The sequence below is a fragment of the Trachypithecus francoisi genome, unplaced genomic scaffold (genome assembly GCF_009764315.1).
Source record: "Trachypithecus francoisi isolate TF-2019V2 unplaced genomic scaffold, Tfra_2.0 Lachesis_group16, whole genome shotgun sequence".
Classification (NCBI taxonomy): domain Eukaryota; kingdom Metazoa; phylum Chordata; class Mammalia; order Primates; family Cercopithecidae; genus Trachypithecus; species Trachypithecus francoisi.
The window spans coordinates 93,389,996-93,417,789 of NW_022681461.1; the positions used below are offsets into that span (position 1 = coordinate 93,389,996).

At 45.5% G+C, this 27,794-nt stretch overlaps 2 protein-coding genes and 1 pseudogene across 6 annotated transcripts in view; 1 reads left to right on the forward strand and 2 right to left on the reverse strand.

Moving 5' to 3' along the window:
* Nucleotides 1-211: 211 nt before the first annotated feature.
* Nucleotides 212-14,558, reverse strand: NUDT2 (nudix hydrolase 2). Of its 5 annotated transcripts, XM_033238291.1 has the most exons (5): nt 14,424-14,440; nt 11,159-11,235; nt 5,399-5,542; nt 5,080-5,222; nt 212-804 (listed from the first exon to the last, which is right to left on the reverse strand). In XM_033238291.1, the coding sequence occupies exons 4-5, from the start codon at nt 5,204-5,206 to the stop codon at nt 488-490; spliced, it is 444 nt and encodes a 147-aa protein (XP_033094182.1). In that variant the 5' UTR covers nt 5,207-5,222; nt 5,399-5,542; nt 11,159-11,235; nt 14,424-14,440; the 3' UTR covers nt 212-487. The 5 variants fall into 5 exon arrangements, with proteins under 5 accessions (XP_033094182.1, XP_033094178.1, XP_033094181.1 ...); XM_033238287.1 differs by lacking the exon at nt 11,159-11,235 and having other exon boundaries at nt 5,399-5,559; nt 14,424-14,558; XM_033238290.1 differs by lacking the exon at nt 11,159-11,235 and having other exon boundaries at nt 14,424-14,551.
* Nucleotides 14,420-27,794, forward strand: part of KIF24 (kinesin family member 24) — a 79,380-nt gene continuing 66,005 nt past the window's right edge. The window contains exon 1 of the mRNA XM_033238281.1: nt 14,420-14,919. The gene's annotated coding sequence lies outside the window, so the exon portion shown is untranslated. The remainder of the gene's footprint in view (nt 14,920-27,794) is intronic.
* On the reverse strand, nt 24,989-26,231 carry LOC117099054 (annotated as a pseudogene).

Genomic DNA, 27,794 nt, shown 5'->3' on the forward strand with positions numbered 1-27,794 from the left:
GGTGGGGATGGGGTGGGTGTGCTTGGCATTCCAGAGGCGAGAGAGCCATCCTGGCAGTGCTGGGTCTCTTCCATTTGGAATCCCTAACCCTTAAGTTCTCTGGGGATACTGTATGGACACAGAGTTCCCTCTGGTTAAGGTCAGAACTCTGATTCACTTCAGCTTTCTTCTTCCCACCAATGCCAAAAGTCGAAGAAATAAACACAACAGGTTAGAAGGACAACCTTGAGCTGCCTGCAGTTTATTTATAAAGTACAAGGTACACTTACTGGGCTTGGCCTTTTTTATTTTTACTCTTTGCCTTCCTTTCCACCCAGCCAAGATTTTTGCTTGCTCTCATCTGGGAGTTGAGCCGATGTCACAAATCTATCTGCTCTTGGCTGTGATGAGCCAAATACTAGCACAACCTTCCCTGGACCTGAGGGTGGCTTCATCTTAGAAGGCTCACAAGGATCCTACTGAAGCAAATCACTCTGCTCCAGTCAGCTCAGGCCTCTGTGGAACAAAGAAACTCGTGTCCTTCTTGGAGTGCTGCCTTCATCTCCTTGAACTGAGCCAACTGGCAGGCCTCCTCCAGCCCCAGCCAGCGGTAGGCTTGGTGCTCATGGGAGAGGCGGATCTCCACATCATAGTCCTTCACCTCTGCCAGCCAGTAAATGACTGTTTTAGGCTTGTTCCTGGCCACATAATTGAGTTCTCTTTTGAACCCCTCAATGATGGTCAGCTGGCCTGCTTCTATGCCCGCTTCCTCTCGAGTCTCCCTCAGCGCTGTTTCCAAGTCATCCTCTCCTGGTTCCACATGACCTAGTTAGGAGAAAATAGGAAGAAAAGGAGGAGGAAATCTTCCAAAGTTCCCAAAGCTGGATTTTCCAGACAATATATATATATTTTTTGAGACAAGGACTCACTCTGTTGCCCAGGCCAGAGTGCAGTAGTGCAATCAGCTCACCGCAGCCTTGAATTCCTGGGCTCAAGTGATCCTCCCACCTCAGCCTCCTGAGTAGTTAGAACAACAGGCATGTGCCACCATGCCCAGCTAATTTTTTGTTTACTTATTTATTTATTTATTTGGTAAATATGGAGTCTCACTATATTTCCCAGGCTGGTCTCAAACTCCTGGCCTCAAGTCATCCTCCTGCCTCAGCCTCCCAAAGTGCTGAGATTACAGGTATGAGCCACCACACCCAGCCATTCAGTGACTTTTCTAGGTGTTCCTAGGCTGAAGGAAGCCTGGAGATTGGCAATATCCTAACATGCCTGGGAAGGGGGTACAGGGCAGGTAGTGTCTAGTTCTTGGGGTTTGAGCAATCCCACCTCCCCACTCCATCTTCTCTGCAGAGAGTGAAACAGGCCATGTGTATAGCAAGTCAGGTTTAGAATACTGCTCTTTGATGGTATGAGATGACCTTCTTCAGATGTCTGTTTTCTTATTCTTTGGAACTTTCTTCATCCCACGCTCTAAGGAATTGCTTTTCTATTGGAGACCTTAAAGTGACCTTTTCCAAGGAGGGGGAAGTCCCTTCTTAACAAATGGAAGTTAGCTGACGAGGAAGTACTTTGCCTACAATCCAGTGAGGACTTAACATTGTCTGCAGGTGGACCCTGACATTCCAGGGCCAAAAGACAGGCTCAAAACCCTGCACAGCTGAATGAGCAGCTGTTTCCATGAAGCTACCAGGCTTTTTCCAAATTGTTTTCCTCTTTCTTACTGGGCAAGGCCAGATTTCAGTTTCATAGGGAAACCCTTGATGGGAACTTAGACTAAGGGCCAGCTGAGAACCACTTCTAAGAAAATGTGTTAGCAACACCCAAACCCAAGAAGACAGCTGCCAAGAAACTGCTGTGGGAGAACTTGAAGCTCTGCAGGCTGGAGCAGCTCTCAGTTTTACCTCTAGGCCCCTCCCACAAATCCTCAGCTTCCCCAGAAGGGGTAAGGACTGGGAAGGGTCTGGCAGACTCTGTCTACACTTGGCTCCAGTAAGTTTCTAGGGAGGCCTCCTGGCTCACAGGCTCATGGGGAGCAGAATCTCTCAGTTGTTCCCTCCTTGGTTTGGAGATGGGGGACCTCCTCCTTCCCAGGGGTCTACAATGCCCAGAGCCAGTTGCTGCACAAAAAACTCCCCAGGGGCCGGGTGCAGTGGCTCATGCCTGTAATCCCAGCACTTTGGGAGGCCGAGGAGGGTGGATCATCCGAGGTCAGGAGTTTGAGACCAGCCTGGCCAACATGGTGAAACCCTGTCTCTACTAAAAATATAATAATGAGTTGGGCGTGGTAGCGGGCGCCTGTAATCCCAGATACTTGGGAGGCTGAGGCAGGAGAATCACTTGAGCCCGGGAGACAGAGGTTGCAGTGAGCCGAGATTGTGCCATTGTACTCCAGCTCGGGCAACACAGGGAGACTCGTCTCAAACAAACAAACAAACAAAAAAACCCAGAAACTTAGTACTTAAAAACCATTCTAGGCCGTGCGCGGTGGCTCAAGCCTGTAATCCCAGCACTTTGGGAGGCCGAGACGGGCGGATCACGAGGTCAGGAGATCGAGACCATCCTGGCTAACACGGTGAAACCCTGTCTCTACTAAAAATACAAAAACTAGCCGGGCGAGGTGGCGGGCGCCTGTAGTCCCAGCTACTCGGGAGGCTGAGGCAGGGGAATGGCGTAAACCCGGGAGGCGGAGCTTGCAGTGAGCTGAGATCCGGCCACTGCACTCCAGTCCGGGAGACAGAGCGAGACTCCGCCTCAAAAAAAAAAAAAAAAAACCATTCTAGCTTACAGCTTCTAGGGAATTTTCTCTGCACAAGCACCTCCTATAGTGGTGTACACAAAGATAGGTAATGCATCGGGGGAGCAAGATGGGAGGGATGCTGCTAGTGACGGGTGATACTGATTCTGGACGTCCTACCTCCCCTCAGAAGTGTATGGAAGTCCCTGAGCACACCCCTCCCAGGGGCATCTATTCAGTATTCTGCCCATCAGTGTCAATTAACAGGGTAGCTTCTGCTGAAGCAGGAAAGGATTAGGAGAGGTCCACTGACATCAGGTAGAGAGAGGAACAAGGCAGTGTGACTCAGGTGATCTGGAGACAAGTGTGACTATTCCTATTCATAGTATTTGTGAAGCTTCTGTCTCTTTTTTCACCTTGTTTCTCCCCAGTACAACTCAAACATGCAAAGTTTATTTCTGGTTCCCATTTCCTTATTTTCCTTCAATCCTGGATCTTTGTCCAACCCTTCTAACCCCACTCCCTTTTAAAGTCCCTGCTTTCGGCCAGGTGTGGTGGCTCACGCCTATAATTCCAGCACTTTGGGAGACCAACTGGGCAGATCACTTGAGCCCAGGAGTTCAAGACCAGCCTGGGCAATACAGTAAGACCCTGTCTCTATAAAATAATAATAATAATAACAAAATAATTTAAAAAATAAAGTCCCTGCTTCCTTCTGTCTGAGAGCTATTCCTCATTCCTGCAGGCACCTGAGCCACAGTCTGTCCCTCCCAACTCAAACCATCCCAATGGCCTCAGCTAAGAAGGGCTCCTTTTTCCCATTTCTGCCCACACAGCCTGGCTTCTCTTTCAGGACTAAATTACTGCAGCTTTCTTACTCTTAGAGGTGGGGTCAGGAGTACTGGTGGATGAAAACTGGCCAGCTTACAAACAGATCTTGGCTTGGCCTAAGGCCAAGTAGTCTTCACTGTTCTTTCCTCTGGAGACTTGGCCAACTCCACCCTCAGTGCTGAGTGATAGACTCAAGGCACAGGTAGCTAGCTGGTCAAGCTGCAATCCCAAGATCTCCATAATCTTTACAGCCTCCTGGTCTAAGAAGGCCCTGCCCATCCCCTCACTCCTCCACTCCTGCCACAATCTGCAGATGAATCTATGATCAGGGAGCCCAACTTCTCTATGCTCCAACTCAAAATACAACTATGTTCAGAAACACTGTAGAAGTCACACTCTCTGTGTTTAGTTCAAAAGAAAAACCGGGCCGGGTGCGGTGGCCCACGCTTGTAATCCTAGCACTTTGGGAGGCCCAGACGGGCAGATCACCTGAAGTCAGGAGTTTGAGACTAGCCTGGCCGACATGGTGAAACCCCGCCTCTACTAAAAATACAAAAATTAGCCGGGCGTGGTGGCGGGTGCCTGTAATCCCAGCTACTTGGGAGGCCGAAGCAGGAGAATTGCTTGAACCTGGGAGGTGGAGGTTGCAGTGAGCTGAGATTGCGCCACTGCACTCCAGCCTGGGAGACAAAGTGAGACTTCATCTCAAAATAAATAAATAAATAAATAAAAAGAAAAACCTAATGATAGGGACACTGAACTAGGAGTCAAAGGAAATTGATCAAACGAAATCAGAGACAGGCTAGAAGAAAACTTAGGATTTTCTTTCTTTTTTTTTTTTGAGACAGGCTGTGTTGTCCAGGCTGGAGTGCTATGGCACGATCTCAGCTCACTGCAGCCTTGATCTGTCGAGCTGAAGTTATTCTCTAACCTCAGCCTCTTGAGTAGCTGGGACTACAGGTGTGCACCACCATGCCTGGCTAATTTTTGTATTTTTTGTAGAGACAGGGTTTTGTCATTTTGCCCAGGCTGGTCTCGAGCTCCTGGGCTCAAGCAATCTGCCCACCTCGACCTCCAAAAGTGCTGGGATTATAGGCATGTGCCTGCCCCAAAACTTAGGATTTTCTAATCAAGCCCTTGTTTGATGAACAAGCCCTTGTTTGATGAAAAACCCAAAGCTCAGAGAGGTGGGCACATAGCTCAGTCAACCTCAAGGTCCCCAATTCCCTGCCCACTGGCTTTTCTCTTACCCAGCTGTTCACCACAGAGGTTGGAGAGCTGGTGAATGATACTCATAAAAACACCAGGTGCTGTTTCTACCCTGGAATTCAGTCACAGAATTCTATTTCCAACTCTACTCTGGCCTGGTCTAGAGACCTTGTATGTAGAAAGGTTCAAGGCTGCTACCTTCCCTACCCCCTTTTGCTACATAGTCACTGGGAATCAGGCCTTGGGGAGGGCCTGGCTGGGTAGATTTCTGAGCAGCACTTGGCAGTTTCCCAAGAGCTGGCCCCTCTGGCGTCTACCTTTGGGAGGAGTCCAGTGATGAATGCCATCTGATGCCTGCAGCAGTAAAAACTCAATTGTATTGTTGTCCACTTTGGGAATGAGGCATCTTCGGAAGATGATCAAGCCACATGCTCTCAGGGCCATGGTCTTATCCTAAGGACTTAACAAAGAAGATACAGAATATTGGGAAGTTACACAAAATAGGAAGCTCCATACTGGGGGGTAGCAATCTGGTGCTGGACAGTAGCGCAGACTAGCTAACTGTGATCTCATAGCCCACAGAAAAAGGCAGCATGCCCAGGACCAATGGAGGGCATCCAGGAATCAGAGACTGACCTTTGTGTGTAACTGCAGGACCTTGGCAACTACCCTCAATGTGGTAGTTCAATGTGGCCTCTATTCCAACACCTCCAGGGCTCCCTGTAAAACAGGGCTGGCATGCGTTTGTTATGACACTGGAGATCCTCAGAAGCAAACGCACTGAAACAAGAGAGATGCTGGAAATGGGAGAGAGGCAGTACGGGAGAGAGGCAGTACAAGTTTTATCATCAAACCCGTAACCCCATTTGCCCCAGCCCATATCCTGAGCCCCTGAAGCGCACAGCCCACCAACAATGTGGTTTCTGACAATGCAGAGGTCATCTACGGAGGAGGGTAACTTCATATGAAAAAAATATTTCGTTGAGTTTTTGAGACAGGGTCTCACTACATTGCCCAGGAAGTGATCCACCTACCTCAGCCTCCCAATGTGTTGGGATTATAGGCATGAGCCACCATGCCCAGCCTGATACTTTTTTAGTCTTTTATTTTATCCATTTTTTGTTTTAAGAGTCAGGGACTCACTATGTTGCCTAGAATGGCCTCAAACTCCCAGACAGAAGTGGTCCTCCCCCCGGGTGGATCATGAGGTCAAGAGATCGAGACCATCCTGGCCAACATGGTGAAACCCTGTCTCTACTAAAACTACAAAAATTAGCCGGGCGTGGTGGCACGTGCCTGTAACCCCAGCTACTCGGAAGGCTGAGGCAGGAGAATCGCCTGAACCCGGGAGGTGGAGGTTGCGGTTGTGGTGAGCCGAGATCGGACCACTGCACTCCAGCTTGGCGACACAGCAAGACTCTGTCTCAAAAAAAAAAAAAAAGAAAAAAAAAGAAAGTGGTCCTTCCCCTCAGCCTCCCAAGCAGCTGGCAATACAGGCACATGCCACCATTGCCTGACACTGCTGGTGCCCGGGGGTAGCAGAGCTGATGCAGAGAGGGCGGCTGGAGCAGGAGCTGCTATCCTCCATGGCCCCTTTGCTGGTGCTCAATCAGGATGAGTTTGCAGCTGTCAAAGGCATAAAAATCAGGCCCAAACAGAAACCTACTCCAGGGCAATTCTCAGGACTGCCAACAGATGGTAACGTTACTCTAGAGAATAGCAGTTTCTCACCAAAAACCAAACCCAACACCAAGATCTTTCCAAGCTTTTCCAAACCTGTAACAAAAGTTTTTAAGGATTGGAAATAATCTGAAAGGGGATTTCTGAAATGATCTGTGCTCTCATATACCGTTGGTAGAAAAGTAGATTAGCATATCCCCTTAGGAGGGCAATTTGATAATAATTATCAAAACATAAAATGCACATTCCCTAAGAGTCAGCAATACCATTTCTAGCCACTCTCACATAAGAAATATAGGTTTAAGGCCAGGCACAGTGGCTCAAGCCTGTAATCCCAGCACTTTGGGAGGCCCAGACGGGCAGATCACGAGGTCAGGAGATTGAGACCATCCTGGCTAACCCGGTGAAACCCCGTCTCTACTAAAAACATACAAAAAACTAGCCGGGCAAGGTGGCGGGCGCCTGTAGTCCCAGCTACTCGGGAGGCTGAGGCAGGAGAATGGCGTAAAACCCAGGAGGTGGAGCTTGTAGTGAGCTGAGATCCGGCCACTGCACTCCAGTCTGGGCGACAGAGCAAAACTCTGTCTCAAAAAAAAAAAAAAAAAAAAGAAATATAGGTTTAAGATGTACACACAACGATGTTCACTACAACTTTGTTTGCAATATCAAAAAGGAAAAGAGCCAGAAACAAATATCCATCAATATGGGAATGGGCAAAAAGTATAGTATATCTATATGATGAAATAGCATGAAGCCATTAAAAAAATGAGGTCGAGGCTGGGTTCAGTGGCTCATGCCTTTAATCTCAGCATTCTGGGAGGCTGAGGCAGGAGGATTGCCTGAGTCCCAGAGTTCGAGACCAGCCTGGACAACATAGTGAGACCTCATCTCTACAAAAGAATAGAAAAAAATCAGCCAGGTGTGGTGGCATGCACCTGTAGTTCCAGCTACTTGGGAGGCCAAGGTGGGAAGATTGCTTGAGCCTGGAAGGTTGAGGCTGCGGTGAGCCATGTTTGCACCACTGTACTCCAGCCTGGGCAATACAGTGAGACCTTGTCTCAAAAATAAAAGAAAAAGAAAAAAAAAATTAGGTCAAGCCTAATGTGCTGCTTGTAAGAAAAATTTTTAGACACATGAAAAGAAGATAGTTCTGAATAGTATGTATCATGAAATCCCTGTTTGAGTTTACAGAATCATATATAAAGTGGTAGGCTTTCATTAAACACCATGTTCTATTTTCCTGGACTCCCTATTTGTGCCAAGATCTTACCCCATTCCAGAAGCCAAAAGGAAGCACCCCATCACTGTAGAACTGGTGAACAAGGATTTCATATTATTGGTCCATGGCTGAGGCAGAAACAGGTAGCTGATCCCATGCCCTCCCTACAAAGATGCTCAAAAAGCATTAGAAAGTTATAGATGTAGGGTACCTTGCTCCTGCCTCAGGTCCCATGGAAAGAATGTTAGAACCCCTAAATAAGCTTAGGGATCCAAGACTAGAGGGCACAGTACCCTGCCTAAGACAGGAACTCCATATCACTGCCACCATCAGCACAGCGTGGACAAGCAAAGATGCCTACATGGGGAGCCAAGAAAGACAAGTCTGCGATGGCCACATGGAACCACTGGGGAGAGGAGAGCAGCAGTGGGGTGGGGGAGGAATCTTAGGGTAGTGACAAGGGTATACCCTAGCAAGAATGTATTTCAGTGGATGCCAGTATATTAGGGATGACCACATCTAAGAATCATATCAGCTAACAGTTCATCTCAATGGGGCCAGAAGAGCTAGGATCAGATGCTCATTCTCCACCTATATTCTGGACCCATGGAAAGAACAGTTCTTCTAGAAATACAGAACTCCTCACTGCTCTTTCAATTGCTTGACTTGAGCCAACTATTCTCTAGAATTCCACCTACCCACTCTATACACACAACCTCCTACTCGTCAGAAGCAGCTCAGCTGTCACCTCCTTTGTGAAGCTTTCTGGCTTCTAATCACTCCATGTTCTGCGTCCTTAACATGGCTTGAACAAACTTAAAAGTTCAATCAGGGAAGCAAATGCTATGAGTGACAGAAAACTAAAGATTTATTATAAGGAGTAGACATTGTGTATCTTTAGAAGTTGGCGGAGAAATCCATGCAACTCTGTCGCCTCTGCACCTGGTGTTGGGCCTGAAGTCTGTGAGGCCAGCAGTTGGGAAGAAAACTGGATGTGAGGTGGAAGAGAACAAAGACAAACTGCTGGAACCTCTGAGAACAAACTGGGATCTACAAGGACAACTGGAACTCATGAGGACAAACTGAAACCCACAGCTTCCTTTCACTGGCCCCAAGCTCAGCGACTCAGGTGATCTGGAGAAGCTGGAGCCCTCTGCTACAAAGCTGACTGCACACACACGGCCCAGGACTCAGAGGAGCTGAAGAAGGAAATTCAGTAGGAGCTGGGGGTGCTGGGGGCTGTGTGATGACCTTCACCAACAAGGTGAGCCAGCAGATCAGAGAGAAAGTACAGGCACTGCCACCATGCCTGGTACCCTGCTCTGTCCTTCACAGTATACAGACCCAGCTCTGTCCTTCACAGTGTACCGGCTGCTACTTCAATTCAGCTTTCCAAATCTCTCACGAAATTTTCTTGTGGACAATCCTCACCTGGAAGCAGATGGGAAGGATACTGGGAATCCAGCGTAGCTAAACTACGCCACCACAAGCGCATATACCTAGTATAGTAAATCTCTGCTGCTACCTCTGGCGGGGAAGAGCCAGATTATAAGCTGTTTTCTTGGGACCCAGCACAGCAGTTCTGAACAGATGTTCATTGACTCAAAAGAACTCTCTCCCCACCTCCCACTCAAACAAATGTTTGAGTATGTTCTGGGGCCCTGGGAAATAGCCCAGTGTTTTCCTGAAGAGTGCCATTTACATAAAAGTGAATGGAGCTATTGTTGGGGGTTTTCTGTTTTTCTAGAGACCACAAAGCTGAAACTGTCCACGGGTTTGAAAGTAGCCAGCTTTCACACACAGACTCCAAGTGGATTCAAATCTCAGGGGGTTAAATAACACAGCATCCAATATGCAAATATGCCTGCAGCCAGGATTGCGGAGGTGAGAACTCCAGGCTGACAGCAGGCAATTCACACTTCAAAAAAGTGGCAGAGTGCCTGAGGTGGTTAGAAAAAACCTGAACCAAAAAACCCTCAATGTCATCAGAAGGTTCCAGAAGCTAAGGAAAAATATTCTTGGCTTTCTCCATATATATAATTCCCTCAGAGCCTAGGAGGTTCGGGACCTAGGTACCAAAAAAAGAATTTACAAATACATGGCTATGCTGTTTGTTTCAATATTTTCATCAAATTAATCAGAGTAACTGTAAAAAGCCCTCAGAAATGTAATTTTAGGTACAGGTAGAGCTCTCAAAATTTTCCCTCTGACCTGTTCTCCATAGTCTAATATCCCTTTAGCAAAAACAGCATTTCATGCCGTGTTATCAATTAAGCATCTATATACACTCTACCAGCTATACTGTGCAAAACTTTTGACAACTATTGTTTCTAAAGCTCAAAACGACCTTTCAAGAGAAGCATTATTGTATCCAGTTTACAAGGACACTGATATTATTTTAAAAGGTTAAAATACTTGCACAAGGGCATAGCTGGTCTGTAAATGGTGGGATCTCAATCCAAGTAAGTCTAACTCCAAAGTCTATAATTTTTGTCCCTATCATAGCTCTGTTCACCATGAAAGAGTAGGGCTTAGGACACAAATGGCCCTGAGAGAGGACAGACACAAACGATTTATAAAATCATTTCCAGTTTCAAAATTCCCAGTCTTTTTTTTTTTTTATAGGGTCTCTCTGTGTCATCCTGGCTGGAGGGCAACGGTATGATCACAGCTCACTGCAGTCTCAGGGCTCACTGCATCCCTTCTGGGCTCAAGGAATTTTCCTGTCTTAGCCACCTGGATAGCTAGGACTACAAGCAGGAGCCATCACATCTGGCTAAATTTTAAAAACACTTTTTCTGTAGAGATGGGGTCTTGCTATGCTGACCAAACTAGTCTTGAAGTCCTGGCCTTAAACGATCTTCCCACTTTGGCTTCCCAAAGTGCTGGGATTACTGGTGCAAGTTACCGTGCCTGGCCCCAAATTCCCAGTCTTTAATCTATATTCATTTGGAGGTTAAGATGTCAAGCTGGGATCATTTCCACCAAAAAGGTTTTAGCTGGTGGGGAGAGGGCCGTAGATGTTAAGTCCTGGTATCTGAAGGAGACTCTGAAGGAGGGGTAAAATGTAGCCTCAGGCTCCTAATACCACCTGTCTCATAAGGGTTTCTATGTGTCCTCTCCTCTTTTCTGGGAAGCAGGAACCTAAAACCACATGTTCCACTTAACTTAGGGCACTAGTGTCCACAAAATTTGCCCAGGCCCTCCTCCAAATGAGGAGGAAGGCCAACTGTTTGCCTGCCCACAAGCAGTTCTATGTGACTGCAATTCTATGTGACTAGTCCTTCACCTCCCACATCATAATCATCTTTTCTCCAATTTGCCAGTTTCTTTCTTCCCTTTTGGAGTGGACAGAAATGAGGCACCCACCCATGAGTAAAGCTCTTTCTTGTGAGAACAATAGCAAAAGGAAGAGAAGAAAAAAGAAAGAAATGCAAAAGAAAAGCCCCAACTACCATGAATAAATTGAGACAAAGAAAATATTCCCTCAAATGCACCTTTCCCTGGACATCTGCCACTCCATTCTTCTTGCAGAGATGAAGCTGCTGAGTCATTTTTCTATTTTTGCTGTTGGCTGAGGGAGGAAACAGGAGATTTTACCTATAATGGCATAAATATTGGCTTCTAGGATAAGGCCAAAGTCAGACAAGGTTGGGACAAAAATCATTCTTAGTGAAGGGGATTTGTTAAGCAGCCTATTAGTGCCATCTGCTGTACAATTCTAGAAAGCTAACTTGGGGAATTGTAACATTAAAGCCTGAAGCCTTTAGGGGTTCAAAAGCCTTTAGGAGTAAACAAAAACCCTAAAGGGGTTTTGTTGACTCATCTCATATCTGTTGTGCGTATCCCATGCGACAAACAGCGTGAAGGATTGACAGATAGATATGAAGCTGAATACTACAAAGCACCAACTTCCTAGAGATTCACAGACTAGTGAAGGTGGAAGACATTCCAATAGACAAGTTACAGTGTGTTTTGTGCAACATAAGATGGAAAAGCAGCAAAGAAGCATCTTTAGGTTAACGAGGTACCCCATAAGGATTCTGATGGGTCGCTAGTTTACCAGGCAGAAGGGAGGCAGATGCAAGGCACTGCCAGCAAAGGGAGGAGTGTGGGCAACACCGTCAAGCGCAAAATGACATCTCACTGGTAAACAGCTTGGTTTATATTCTGTAGGCAATGAAGCCTCTGACTGGTCTTAGGCAAGGATATAATTTGGTCAGACTGACATTTTACAAAGACATTCTAGCTGCAAGCAAGGTGGGGAATGAATTACGACAGACTGGAAGCAGAGAGATTAACCAGTTACAAGTCCACTGCAACAGACCAGTTAACAAATGATTCTAGTTAGATCAAGGCAGAGGCTGTGAGAAAGGAAAGGAAGGGATGAATCTGAGAGATATTTCAAAGTAAAACGGACAATATTGGAATTTCATTGTCTAAGGGACAGAGAGATGTTTCATAAGCCAAGGGAAAGAGAGAGGCTTTGGTTTGAGTGCCTGGGTGGAAGACGGGGTGCAAGTGAATCATTTGTTCCGGAAAAGTTGAATTAGAAGTACTATAGTTTACCCATAAGATAAATGAACAGATGTGTCTAAAGTTCAGTGATCCTCTCTTCCCATTTCTTCATTTCCCAAGGTGGGAATTTTCTTTTTTAAAATCATTTTTATTAAAACAATTTTTTCTCTCCTCCCCTCTCTACCAAGACCATGGTGAAAATTTTCTATTAGAGCAAGATATAGCTCCTACCATAGGTACCTCGGCAGCCTACATTCCCTCCAATTTAGGTAGGTCAGGCTGTCCAACCTGCCCCTGCATCTATCTGGTATTCCAAGCATTTTCATCCTCCTTTAATCAGAAACACAGAAAAGCATGGCTGTCTATGCAGTCAGAAAGGCCTAGCTATTGAAGTTAATAGTTGTTACTTAGAGCAAGATATTTAACTTCCTCATTGGTAAAATGAAGTTAACACCTACTTTTCATGGTTGTTGTGGAGTTTATAAATGATATATATAGAGAAAGGGTCTGACATTATCAGAGGTACTAAATATATGAGTTATTCTTACCCACGTGTCATAAAAGATCATCAGAAAGCGTCTCTGTTGTAAAGAAATGACTTTTCATTTTGTCTGTAAAACTGCTGAACACTGTTCACCACAGTATATATATTCCTTATAAGGTCCCACAGCATAAATTCCTTTTAATATAGAAACTAGAAAAATAATGTATCTCTTGAAGAATGGATTTGTTTCCTTATTAGTAAGAATTACCTTTTCTCGGCCGGGCGCGGTGGCTCAAGCCTGTAATCCCAGCACTTTGGGAGGCCGAGACGGGCGGATCACGAGGTCAGGAGATCGAGACCATCCTGGCTAACACGGTGAAACCCCGTCTCTACAAAAAATTACAAAAAACTAGCCGGGCGAGGTGGTGGGCGCCTGTAGTCCCAGCTACTCGGGAGGCTGAGGCGGGAGAATGGCGTAAACCCGGAGGCGGAGCTTGCAGTGAGCTGAGATCCGGCCACTGCACTCCAGCCTGGGCGACAGAGCGAGACACCGTCTCAAAAAAAAAAAAAAAAAAAAAAAGAATTACCTTTTCTCCCTTAACTGACTAATTTTGGGCAAAATTGGGTACTCAGTAACAGTAAGTACACCAACCCACTGACCAGTGTATTTGCCTGTTCTTATTATAAGGATAATAGCTACCATTTTTTAAGAAGTTACTACTTGCCAGGCGTTGTGTCAAGTGCTTTACCTTCATTATTTCACTTAATCTTCACAACAACCCGCTGAGGCATTACTGCCATTTTTCAGAGGAGTAGAAAGGGAACTATGGCTCAGAGATGTCTGGGTAGTGATTCAAATGTAGGTCTGCCTGACTCCTAACATCATTGATCTTAACCTCGACTTTATAATAGCGTTTTACATTTGACAATTTGATTGCTTTTTTTTTTTTTTTTTTTTGAGACGGAGTATCGCTCTGTCGCCCAGGCTGGAATGCAGTGGTTCAATCTCGGCTCACTGCAAGCTCCGTCTCCCGGGTTCATGCCATTCTCCTGCCTCAGCCTCCCGAGTAGCTGGGACTATAGGAGCCCGCCACGACGCCCGGCCAATTTTTGTATTTTTTTTTTTTTAGTAGAGACGGGGTTTCACCGTGTTAGCCAGGATGGTCTCGATCTCCCGACCTCGTGATCCGCCCGCCTTGGCCTCCCAAAGTACTGGGATTACAAGCGTGAGCCACCGCACCCGGCCTGCATTCACTTTAAGCTGTCAATTTTTTTTTTTTTTTTTAAGGCGGTGGGGTTCTCGTTCGACTTTCTTTACTTCTGCTATAACTGCCACGACATTACCCATTCAATAATTGAAGCAATTAGAAAACATAAAATCTCTTTTGGAAAGCAGGCGGGGTTTAACGGGTAACAACAAAGTGAAATTGAGGCCCAGGGAGGGTCAGGTTCGGCGCCCGGGCCTCTGGGCCCTAAACCTGGACCTCTCCCGCCTCTGGGATTTGGACGACCCATCCTATCCCCACTCGGACGGGGGCAACCAAGGCTCACAGGGTCAGGGAACCTCCCTTCTCCCAGTGCAGACAGGAAAACTGAGGTCCTGAGAGCGGATGGGACCTGGCCTGCCCACACCTCACTGCCAACCTGGAGGAGGGCACATCCATCTCGGGCCCTGCAGAGACCGGAGGCAGATTCCCATCGCTCCAAGGCTCATTTCCTCCACTGAGAACTAAATTCAAGTAGACCCTAACGATACTCACCAGAAGCAGAGGGAAGCAGGAGGCGGATCTTGGACGGAAATTGGAAGTACACCGGCCAATCAAAAGAGCCCGGTTAAGCTTGGGACTACCAATAGAATTTGGCAGAAGGCTCTTCGACCCGCCTCAAGTGTACCTGTCTATCACAGAGAACGTCGCGAGATCTTCCCTCAAGCCGAACGATTGGCTGAAGGTCGGAAATTGAGAACTACGCCGGCTGCTTCTTCAGACCTCTGATTGGTCTTGTAGAGGAAAAGTCAACGAACGTCAATCGATTCCTTGGATGCCCATTGGTGGGTGGTGCGGGACTGGCGTCGCGCGGGCCACAGCGCGGGCGTTCGAACTGGCGCTTGGTGGCGTTGCTATGGAGATGCGGCCTGGCCGCCGCCGGTGACTCGCCGGTTGACAGGGTTCTTAAGTTGCGGGCCTTGGGGCTCACTCCCGACGGCATTGTCTTCTCCTCTTCTCAGACAGGGCAGACCAAGGAGTTTGGACCGAGGTGAGAAAGGGAGGGGAGAATAGAGGAGGGGTAGGTCTGGTCCGGAACCGTGGCGCCTGCTCGCGGACAGGGGTGCGCGTGACGTCCGCTGAGCGCGGGAGGAAACTGGCAGTTGTGAAGGAACCGGGAGTTGGCCCCTCTTGGTTCTTCCTAAATAAAGTTCACCTACTCTCCTACCTTTCATCCCCATATCTGTGCCTTTTCTTCAGCAATTATCCTGAACGCCACTTCTCTCACTTTGGGAGACTAAACTCTTGAGTCCCAATGTCCTCTTGCTTTTGAACCGATAACCCTGACCGTGCGGCACCTCTCTTACGGCGCTTCTATTCGGCCTTGGGCTGTGTACTTCCGGGAAGCCCATTCTCTTCCCTTATCCCATAAAATTTTGAAGTCTTTGAGATAAGGCAAGCATCGTTCACAATGTCTTGCATATAGTAGATTTTCAGGAAATATTTGTTGAGTTGAATTTAATTTACAAGAAATAGATTGGATTCCTCTTTATGCCCTGCCTCTTTGTCTCTCCGCTTCAGAGACAATTTTTTATTTCGAGGCTAGGGGAAGGCCACCCTAATCTTAAATGCAAAAGGACCTGAGAGTCCACAGTCCGCAGCTGGCCTTTCTACTCTTTGTGAAAGGCTAAACTTTTTTGGATTGGTTGCTACAACTCTTCCTGCATTTGTGGCTTTTAGCCTTGGTCTCCCAATAATTTTATTAGACTCCTTTTAGTCTTTGCTTAAAATAAACCATTCTGTTGCTGTATGCTGAGAGAGTTTATCTTCGTTTAGCTTCTTAGTGACCGGCAGCTATTGTCACATTTTAAGTGTGCTTTGGAAAATGTTTTAAAGCATCTTCTTTGTATTTGTATTCTACAAGTAGAGAGGCTCTGTAGTCTCTCTACTGAAGTGCATATAACAGCTGCTCGGGTGAACTCTAATCTATTCATCAGGTGTCCATGATAGAATTGCGTTCCTAAGACTGTTTCGTTGTTAACTCATGCATTATATATTCACAGCCTGATTGTTGGTGTGATTCTTCCTTATGTCAAATTCATAGCTCACTGGTGGCCTTAATAAAAGGAATGAAAAAGTTCAGTACAGCAGCTATGTTCTTGTTACCCTTTTATAAAGGTTTGAAACACTACCTTATTGCTAAACTGCAGATCTGTGACATATAGTGGAAACCCACTATATGTGGGTTGGCTTTGGCTCTGTCTCTGTCTCTAATTCACTGTGGGTGGCTTTGCAAGTCATTTAGTCCCTTTATTATTATGATTTTGGTTTTTTCTTTATTTTTTAGAGAAAAGATCTTGCTCTGTCACCCAGGCTGTAGCGCACTAGCATGATAATAGCTCACCGCAGCGTTGAACTCCTGAATTTAGCCCCTTTAGACCTCACTTTTTCCATCTGGAAAATCAAAGAATTGAATTAGATTAAAATTCCTGTGGCTCTACATATCATCAAGTCAGGTAGTTGATCTCAGGTAGAACACTCGCTCTCAGCCTTCCAAAGACCAAACAGACTTTTTTCTTAGCTGCTGAAAGTGGTAGTAACCATTTATTGAGTGTTTGCACCATACAAAGCACTGTATCCAGGGCTTTATATACATATTACATTTTTCTTAGTATAGCACATTAATGTACTGCTAAGATAGCATTTTATTTAAAACTTGTGGTTTTATATTGTTAATGAAAATCTTTAGCTATTCAGAGTGTGTACTTGCGGCAACCTAAGGTATGATCCTATCACTTTTTAGTTTAGGGGGAACCACAGTTTCTTTCTCTGGGCTGCTCTTTTGTCCTTTGTAAAATGAGGGGCCGAACTCTTTTAGACCCCTTCCAGATCTAATATTCTATGATGACTGATCTGTTAATCCAGTTTCCCCACACTGGCTCAGCAAACCAGTTTATAATTTGCACAGTGTAGATCCTCAACACATTTTGTTAAATAAATAATAGAGTTCTACTTCTTAAACTTTGGGTACGTGGTCATTGTATACCTCCCAAGTTACTGTCTCAAGGGTTTTGATGTTCATATTGTGTTGAATAAGAAGAGTTTTCTGTAGGTATAAACTAATAATAATAGTATAATATATTGTTGAGTGTTTATATACCAGACACTGAATTTAGCAGTTAATTTACATTATTCTGGCCGGGCGCGGTGGCTCAAGCCTGTAATCCCAGCACTTTGGGAGGCCGAGATGGGCGGATCACGAGGTCAGGAGATCGAGACCATCCTGGCTAACACAGTGAAACCCTGTCTCTACTAAAAAATACAAAAAACTAGCCGGGCGAGGTAGCAGGCGCCTGTAGTCCCAGCTACTCGGGAGGCTGAGGCAGGAGAATGGCGTGAACCCGGGAGGCGGAGCTTGCAGTGAGCTGAGATCCGGCCACTGCACTCCAGCCTGGGCGACAGAGCGAGACTCCGTCTCAAAAAAAAAAAAAAAAAAAAAAAATTTACATTATTCTGATTAACCCTCATGAAAGGAAACATTTTTTCCAAGTCTGCATTTTTTTTTGTCAGTTCAGTGCAGTAGCTTCCTAAATGATCTTCCTCTTTCCACTTTTGCCCACCTGCTGTGATCCATTCCTCACAGAAATGGGAGAGTGAACTTTAAAGACATGTATCATAGCATATACTTTCCCCACTTAAAATCCTCTAATGACTTCCTACTTCACTTAAAAGTAAAATTCGGACACTTCTATATGGCCCAGTACACCTTACATAATCTGGCCCCTACCTTTCTTTCCTCTTATACTATTCTCCTTCTCACCTACTATGCCAGCCAACCTTCCGTGTTTGATGGCTTGATTATGCCATGCTCATTTCCACCTTTTGGCTAATGTGCTCACGTGGAACCCTCTTCCTCCTGATTTTTACATAAGTGACGCCATGTTATTTCAGGTTTCACCTCAAATGTTCCCTTCTGAATGAAGCCTTCTCTGATCATCCAATGTAAAGTAAGCCCTGCACTTGGCTTTATTCTTCTGTAGTGATTATCATCATCTAAAACTACCGCTTATTGATTATTATCTCCTCCCATTAAAATAATAGTGCCATGAGGGCAGTGACCTTATCTGTTTTTTGGGATTTTTTTTGGAGACAGGGTCTTACTCTGTCACCCTGTTGTCCACATTGAACTGCAGTGGCGTGATCATGGCTCACTGCAGCCTCAGACTCCCAGGCCCAAGAAATCCTCCTACCTCAGCCGCCCAAGTAGCTGGGACCACAGGCACGTACCACCATGCCCAGCTAATTTTGTTTATTTGTAGAGATGAGTTTCACTATGTTGCCCAGGCACGTCTCAAACTCCTGGGCTCAAGCAATCCTGCCTCGGCCTCTAAAGTGTTGGGATGGCAGGCATGAGCCACTGCGCCTGGCTGAACTTGTCTGTTTTGTTCACTTATATTCCCGGTGCATCAAACAGGGCCCAGCTCATACAAGTCTCTCAAAAAATATTTCTTTTTTTTTTTTTTTTGAGACGGGGTCTTGCTCTGTCGCCCAGGCTGGAGTGCAGTGGCCGGATCTCAGCTCACTGCAAGCTCCGCCTCCCGGATTTACGCCATTCTCCTGCCTCAGCCTCCCGAGTAGCTGGGACTACAGGCACCAGCCACCTCGCCCGGCTAGCTTTTTGTATTTTTTTTTTTTTAGTAGAGACGGGGTTTCACCGTGTTAGCCAGGATGGTCTCGAACTCCTGACCTCGTGATCCGCCCGTCTCGGCCTCCCAAAGTGCTGGGATTACAGGCTTGAGCCACCGCGCCCGGCCAAAAAATATTTCTTGAAGATTCGATAAAGGTTCCTCTTGGAACTGTGACCATATCTGTGTCTATATCAATTCATTTGAGTAATACAAACTTGCATCATTTTGGTGCCCAGGAGCAATGACTTGGGGCACCACCATCTCTGTCACAATTTTCCTAAGTAATCAAATTACCCTGATAAATAGTTTCTACCACCCCGTTACCACAAATGATATCAAATGCTTTTATAGAGTTTTAATATAGTGTAGGAATATTTATTCATTAAACAATTATTGAATATTATTTCCAATCACTGTTTTTTTTTTTTTTTTTTCTGAGATAGTCTCGCTCTGTTGCCCAGGCTGGAGTGCAGTAGTGCAATCTTGGCTCACTGCAACCTCTGCCTCCCAGGTTCCAGCAATTCTCATGTCTCAGCCTCCTGAGTAGCTGGGATTACAGAGTATGTGCCAACATTCTCAGATAATTTTTGTATTTTTTGTGGAGATGGGGTTTCGCCACGTTGACCAGGCTGGTCTTGAACTTTTGGCCTCAAATGATCCACCCACCTCGGCCTCCCAAAGTTCTGGGATTACAGGCATGAGCCACCAAGCTCGGCCCCAGGCAGTGTTTTAGAACCTGGGTATAAAAACACTAATAAGACACATTGCTTTTTTTTTTTTTTTGAGAGGAAGTCTCACCCTATCGCCCAGGCTGGAGTGCAGTGGTGTCATCATGGTTTACTGTACCCTCAACCTTCTGGGCTCAAGTGATCCTCCCACCTCAGCCTCCCAAGTAGCTGGGACCACAGGTGTGTGCCACCATGCCCCATGCCCCATTAATTTTTATTTATTTACTTATTTATGGAGATGGGGTCTCCATATGTTGCCCAGGCTGGTCTTAAACTCCTGGGCTCAAGTGATCTTTGTGCCTCAGTCTCCCAAAGTGCTGGGATTACAGGTGTGAGCCACTCTGCCTGGGCAAGCACATTCCTTGACCACAAAGAGATTATACTTTATTAGGGGAAATAGACATAGTCAAATAATTATCATGTAATAATTATTAACATAATTAACCGTAATAATAGAGAGATGCTAAAGGTATGATGCAGACACGGAAGGGACATCTGATCATATTGGAGGAGACCAGAAAAGACCTCATTTGTTGCTATAATCAGTAAGAGGTAGACAGGTAAAGGGAAATTTGATGATAATGGAGGAGGCCGCTTAAGAGCACAACGTGAATGAATGCACAGAGAAATAAAATGGTCTAAGAAGCTGACTAAACTGGAGAGCGAGGAAGGGGCTAGATTATAGAAGGATTTGTGGGACGTGCTTAGGAGTTTGGACTTTGTACTGTGTGTAGGTGATTAGATGCCATGAAGGGTTTTAAATAAGGGAGCAGCATTGCTATAACTGCTTTCAAAAGAGTGAGCTGTCTCTACAGTCTGGAAGATGGTTTGATGGGGGCCATAACTGGAGGCCAGGAGAACAGGTATGAGATATGTAATGAATAGGTGGAAGATACAGGGCTGAATAGCCAGAGCAGTGGTGGTAGGAATGACGATAGGAGAGGAGAAATTTGGCAATTATTTGGGAGATTAAATTGTCTGGATCTGTTGATTAGGTTTGGGATTAAGGGAGAAGAAGGCCTCTAGGATGCTTTCTCATTTAGTTCTAAGTGACTGCATGAATGGTATTTTCACCCCGCTTCCAAAGAAGAGAAGTGGAGGGGCAGATTTTGTCAGGAGGTATAATGAATTCTGTTATTGACAAGTTGAGATGCTCAACTGTGGAGACATTTTTATAGTGATTCCTGCTGTTTTTGCTGCAAGACATAGCCATGAGATTGTTTTACTATGAGGCGAACTAAAGTTACACTGGGATTCTGGAATTAATAATTCCACTTAATAATATTGCATAACATCCAGACCAAAGAGACTAACTGAGATTTCACCAGCAATGAGGGGTGATACTGTGTCTATTACAGTCTTTTAAGGTAGCCACTTGCTTATGTGAGATTTGATTAGATAAAACTAGTGGTATAGAATTATGTAGCCAATATATGGCTATGTGATCACTTTCTAAAACAAATTTATATCATGGTTTTGAATAAATTATCTGTGCCTCAGTTTCTTTATTTGTAAAAAGGGAGATGATACTAATTGCCATCTATCACAAAAAGTCTTGGAAGATTATTCAGGTAGCACAATTAATTACATGTTAATAATTTTGATTACAATGAATGAAATTACTGTTTTAGTCATTCTTTGCTTTCTGGATGTCACTCCTTTGGAAATAATTCCTGGTCCCATGGTGGCAACAGTTCCCAAAGGGACTGAAAGAATCTCTGTCATCTTTGTAATTTATGAAAACTGATTGTAACAGTTATTTTTCTGATTGAACACGTGAAATATATTTTGTTTAAAGTGTTTTATGACTGCAATGTGACAAAAATCTGCAAACGACAACTTCCTGCAGTTTGGTCAGACCAAGATTTTAAAAATAAAGCACTGAATTTAAACCCAACATTGGTTACCACCTGTTACTGAGAAGTCTTTCAAAATTAAACCTCTATATTTATTTGCACTGGTTTAAGATAACTAGGTTCTAAAATTTTGTTATGTTTATTTTTAGGTGATTGCTCATGCTTTTCACCAAATGTAAAAACGTAGTAGACTCATTGTAGGGCTCTTGAGGGGAACTGTAGTAATTGCAAAGCATTAGCTACTTAACCATAAACAAACTTGAAACTATTTTTTTTTTCAGTTCAAAACAGAAACAATTTCTTGAAAACTACTTTTTAAAAATGGATATAATTTACATGATTTATATCCCCAAATTCACATCTTGCCTTAAGAATTCTATTAAGTATCATATATTCTAATTCCTTTGCAGCAGCTGTTTTAAGCAGTTGTCTAGTATCATCTGTCTTCTGTTGAGATCAGTAGTCTATAGATAGAAGAATCCCTAGAGTTTGAAATAATAAGTTCTCTTATGGGGGAAAAGTGTATACTATATTTTTCACCCTTTAATCTTTCACTGATAATACTGAATTTCTTGTGTTCTTAGTGACCTTATGCCTAATATGGGGTACAGAAATGTTTTGATAATAAAATTGATTGAAAATGCTGATTTTCTTTTGTATCAGTTTTTTGGAGACGGAGTCTCATTCTGTTGCCAGGCTGGAGTGCAGTGGTGCAATCTCGGCTCAGTGCAACCTCCGCTTCCCAGGCTCAAGCAGTGCCCCCCAATGTCAGCCTCCCGAGTAACTGCGACTAAGGCATACATCACTATACCCAGCTAATTTTTGTATTTTTTGTAGAGACAGAGTTTCACCATGTTGCCCAGGCTGGTCTCAAACTCTTGGGCTTAAGGGATCCAACCGCCTTGGCCTCCCAAAGTGCTGGGATTGTAGGCATGAGCCACAGTGCCTGGCCTTGTATCAGTTTTGAATAGTCCAGTGGTCCCAGTGACTTTGTTAGTAACTTCTTTAAAATTGATTATTATTAGGCTGGGTGCCGTGGCTCATGCCTGTCCTAGCACTTTAGGAGGCCAAGGCAGGAGGATCACTTGAGTTCAGGAGTTTGAGACCAGCCTGGGCAACATAGTGAGACCTCATCTCTTTAAAAAAAAAAAAAAGTGATCATTATTAGTGTTTGTCTAGGGCTAGATGGGTTGGGGGGAAATGGGGCGTGACTGCCAGTGGGTACTGGGTTTCTTAATATAAATGAATAAAGTTGGTTGGTATAAAGGGACTAGGAGCAGGTAGAACCATGGAGTGTATTAGAAGGGTATATGCCCTTGTAAAAGGGACAGCCACTACTCTGTTTTGGTCTACTACTTCCTTATCTAATTGCAGGCCCAATGTAACTACATCTTTTAATTTTCAGGAAAAGCCGGAACTGGATATTTTTAATTGCTCCTAATTTTTTAAACAGTACAACAAATTAAAAAAAAAATTTTTTTTTAACTTTGTAAGCCAGACTGCAAAATATGAAGATAATCCTTCATGGACCAAATATTATAGGCTAGATCAGCTACAGATTAGATTATCTCTGTTGACCTGGCTAGCTGTAGGACTCCTTTTTAAAAAATCTTACAAAAATAAAATGTAGGACAGGCACAGTGGCTTATGCCTGTAATCCCAACACTTTGGGGGCTGAGGCAAGAGGATTGCTTGAGCCCAGGAGTTCCAGATCAGCCTGGGCAACATAGGGAGACCTCATCTCTACAAAAAAATTAGTCAGGTTTGGTGCTGTGCACCTGTAGTCCCAGCTACTTGGGAGACTGAAGCAGGAGGATTGGTTGAGCCCAGGAGTTCATGACTACAGTGAGCCGTGATTGCACCACTACACTCCAGCCTGGGTGACAGAGTGAGACCCTTTCTCAAAAAAAAAAAAGTATGTATGCATGTATAGCTTTTTTTTTTTTTTTTAATGCTATAGGTAGATCACCGTGCCTGTTTTGTTTCAGATGCTTAGTGGGTACATTACAGAAACTGTCTCCTGCAAATGTATAATCAGTACACTTGTGGAGAGTACTTTAATATATCTAATTTTACTGTCAGTGCCTATATAAATTATTTCGACTTTAAACTTGAAGAAGCAGAGACCCATAGATGTTAAATAATCTGACCATGTATCACACCTGGTTCTTAGCAGAGCCTGACTGAGTCCTCGGTTTTTTTTGCCTCCTAATCTAGTAATCTGCTATAATGGTTACTACTGCACAAACGCTTTGGTAGTCTACTAACAGATATTTGAAATAAAAATCTTATTTAACATCTTAAAATAGAAAAAATAAACCATGTAGGTATTTTGCTCCCTGTTCAATTCCGTCTCCTTCTTTACAGAATAAGAATGTGTTTGGTGGCAGTGGTAGTTTAAGGGCCTATGTTTATTGGATGTCTATGATATGTTACACCAATGCTTTAGTGTTAGTTACCTTTAAATCTAGTGACATGTCAATAATTATAGCTAATCTATTTCTAAGAAGGATGGAGGGAGGTCTTACATTACAATATGTAGCTACAAAGAAAACAGTGCATAAAAATAAAAGCACACATTTGAACAATGCAGATATAACTTAGTACATGGAGAAGGGTCATTATCATGGTAAGCCTGTCTAAAGAGATCTAGAGCAAAAATCCTGGGGTACAGGTAAAATAAAGCTCATTTCAGCAACATTTTGGCAACTTGAGTTCAAACATACTTAAATTTGTAGAAAGAGAAAAATTACTTTAGGTCCTCCCATCTCCCCTCCTTCCCAAGGGAGATCTGTAGCTATTTGTAGGTTATAGCCTTTTCCTTTTTTTCCTTTTTTCCTTTTTTTTTTTTTTTTTGAGAAGGAATTTGATTTTTGTCACCCAGGCTGGAGTGCAATGGCGCAATCTTGGCTTACTGCAACCTCCGCCTCCTGGATTCAAGAGATTATCCTGCCTTAGCCTCCTGAGTAACTGGGATTACAGGCGCCTGCCACCATGCCCAGCTAATTTTTTGTATTTTAGTAGAGATGGGGTTTCCCCATGTTGGCCAGGCTGGTCTCAAACTCCTGACCTCAGGTGATCCGCTTGCCTCTGCCTCCCAAAGTGCTGGGATTACAGACACGAGCCACTGTGCCCGGCTGGTTGTAGCCTATTTTCTTCTTGTTGTTGTTGTTGGAAACATTTTATTGAAAAAAAATTGTACAAATAAGTTATTGGTTTGATAGCAACAAAGGCTCATGTTCCGCCTTCCCTCCCATCTTTGAAAAACTACAAACAAAAACAAAAAGTTCATCCCCACGACACCATTCTTGACCAGAGTCTGCCCAGAAGCCCATCCTGTGATCTCTTTCTCGATCTGCCTCACTGGGGCCAGGTGATTCTGGGGATGCCTGGTCCCAGGGGCTGCAGCACCTAGTTTTGTAGTTGGGAGACTGCGACAGAGCTGGGGAGGCGGCTGAGGTGTTTTAGTGTCACGAGAAGAGGGCTGGCTGACACCCCTAGCTCAATTTGGTCTCACAGTTGAGAAGGTACTTGGCTATAAATATGAACGCTGAGTGAGGCAGGCTTGATCTGTGACTTTGAGGGCAGGCAGGATGACTATGGCCCAGGTCCCACAGGATGTGGAGTTTCTGGGCTCAGCATCATGGTATCTGGGCCCCATGTCCAAGTGGAATAAATTCTAGCTGGGAAGGTCCATTCAAGCACACAGGAACCCTGGTTTGTTTTTCCACCCCCACCCCATAGAGTATCCAAGGCTGGTATCTCACCTCCCCCGCAACCCCAGTAGCACCCATGTGTCTCCAGAAGCCTTTAGCTGCCTCCTGCTATCGTGTGTGCACCCTGAGGCCCTACAACTCATCTCGTATCTTGTCAACCTTAGGCTGGACTGGGCGACCAGTGAACAGCAGGGAGCCTGGGTGTCCCACACCAGGAAGACGAAGGGGTGGTCAGAGTAGAACAGCTTGGGGCTGTGCAGCTCCTTGTGCCCATAGATGTCCTGGTCAAAGGGGTTGCCGTTTGTGTCCAACTCAAAGGCGGTGGTGTGGAACACACTGGCCAGGTACAGATCCTTCTTGCGTGGCATGTGTGACAAGTTTGCCTTGTTCTTGTCAATGGCCTCAGTCAGGCCAAGCCCAGACAGGTGTTTCTGCAGGTCATGGGAACCTCCACCACACCCTTGGGCAGGGAGATGGCGACAGCCTTCTGCATCTTCCCCATCCAGATCTTCAGCTGCTCTTTGGTTAGCAGCTTTTCAAGGCCTGGAGGGGTTCCACGTGGTGGGGCATGAAGATGATGAGGCTGGAGAGCTTGTGGGCTGGGGCATCTCCACAATTTGCAGTTTTTCCTTCTTGTCGTCATAGTAGTTGTAGAGGCCTTTCTGGTGCATCATCATGACAACCACGGTATAGGACCGAGTCATCATGAAGCCACGGTTGTCCACCATCTTGTGGTGGAATTTCTCATGCCAGTGTGGCTTGAAGAACATGGCGTTGACAAGTAGGGCTCCGTTCGTGCAGTCCACGTCCTTGGTGACCTCAGGCAGCTTGCCGTCGGTGGTCTGCGTGGCCCACTCCTTGATGGACTGCAGCGCGCTGCGCTTGTCGCGGAAGTTGATCTTGGAGTGCTCGCAGCTGTAGGGCTGCTTGCTGCTGCGCACGAAGTCATCAGCGAAGCTCACTGAGCTGGGTCCCTACAGGCGGCTGCCCAACTTCCAAGTCACGTTTCGCGCGGTGGAGTTGCTGAGTGAGCGCAGCGGCTCGCCCTCGCCAGCGTGCATCTCCTCGTCGCGCAGCTGCTTGGTGCTCAGCACTGCCTTGGCCTGCGATGCCGTGGTCGCCTTGCCGCCCAGCGACACAAGCCCCAGCGACGAGGCCGCCACAACGGGCTACACTAAGATGTTCTCCACCGCCTGGTCCAGGCTGAAGGTCGGGCCGGCGCTGCGTTCGGCCAGCGTGGCTGCCTTAGGGTTCAGCTTCTCCACCGTGCCAGGAGCTGCTGTGGCTGCAGGTTTCTTCATCTCGGTCGCCAAGGCCACCGCCAGGAGGCAGAAGGCGCTGAGGAGCGGGAGGGAGCGCATGGCTGGGAGGTGATTTGCATGCACCACGGTGGACCTGTGAGGGCTGGGTCGGGCTGGGTTGGGCTGGGCTGGCGCTGAGACCAGAGTCTCGCTCATGAGCCACGACACGATTCTACTCTTCTATAGCCTATTTCTATGTAAGTTTTACAACTTATAGCTGAGGGTTACTTATATGTTCATTGTTCATGTCTTTTTTTTAGGGGCGGGGTCTCACTTTGTTGCCCAGGCTGCATTATTCATGTATTTATCTTGTTAAACCACCGGCTTTAGACTTGTTTGTTCTTCTCCCTGAGTTTCTAATCAGGCTTCTACATGTTGAGGAAAGGATTCTTAAAGCAATCCTTTGCTCCCATGCTCCCCTAACTACTGAAAAATAAATCCAATAATACAATTTGAATTAAAAAATGAAGATTTTAAGGGTATGGTAGTATCCCCCTTATTCGAGGAGGATGTTCCAAGACCCCCGGTGGATGCCTGAAACCATGGATAGTACCAACCCCTATTATAGGTTATGCTTTTTCCTAAGTCTAGAACTTTCATTCTTTCACTTAAAGGAAACACTGTGGCTTCTCTTTGGCATGTCTGAATTGCCAACATTACTACTCTTTTGCGTTGGGGCCATTATTTCAGTAAAATAAGGGTTACGTGAACACAAGCATTGCAATACCCCACAGTTGATCTGGTAACCAGAATGGCTACTAAGTGACTAATGAGTGGGCAGTTTATGCAGTGTGGATAGGCTGGACAGTGGGATGATTCACATTCCAGGAAGCGGGAGCTGGTATTGTGAGAGATTTTAATTGTGCTACTTAGAATGGTGCACAATTTAAATCTTATAAATGTTCCTTTCTGGAATTTTTCACTTAGTATTTTTGGACTGGTTGCTGAACTGGAGGACAGGTACTACTATAACTTACATTGAAATTGTCAATCTAAAAACAACAACCAGTAAATAGCACTTGTTTTTTGTTTTTTGTTTTTCCCTCTGTTGCCCAGGCTGGAGTGCAGTGGTGCGGTGTCGGCTCACTGCAACCTCTGCCTCCTGGCGTCAAGTGATTCTCCTACCTCAGCCTCCATAGTAGCTGGAATTACAGGCGTGTGCCGCCATGCCTGGCCAATTTTTTTTTTCTTTTGAGACAGAGTTTCGCTCTTGTTGCCCAAGCTGGAGTGCAATGGCGTGATCTCGGCTCACCGCAACCTCCGCCTCCTGGGTTCAAGTGATTCTCCTGCCTCAGCCTCCCAAGTAGCTGGGATTACGGGTGCCCGCCAACCACGCCCAGCTAATTGTTTTGTATTTTTAGTAGAGACGATGTTTCACTATGTTGGCCAGGCTGGTCTTGAACTCCTGACTTCAGGCAATCCACCTTTCTCAGCCTCCCAGAGTACTGGGATTACAGGTGTTAGCCACCGTGCTCAGCTGCCTGACTAATTTTTGTATTTTTAATAGGACGGGGGTTTCACCATGCTGGCCAGGCTAGTCTCGAACTCCTGACCTCGTGATCCACTCGCCTCTGCCTCCCAAAGTGCTGGGATTACAGGCGTGAGCCACTGTGCCCAGCCAGAAAGCACTATTTTTA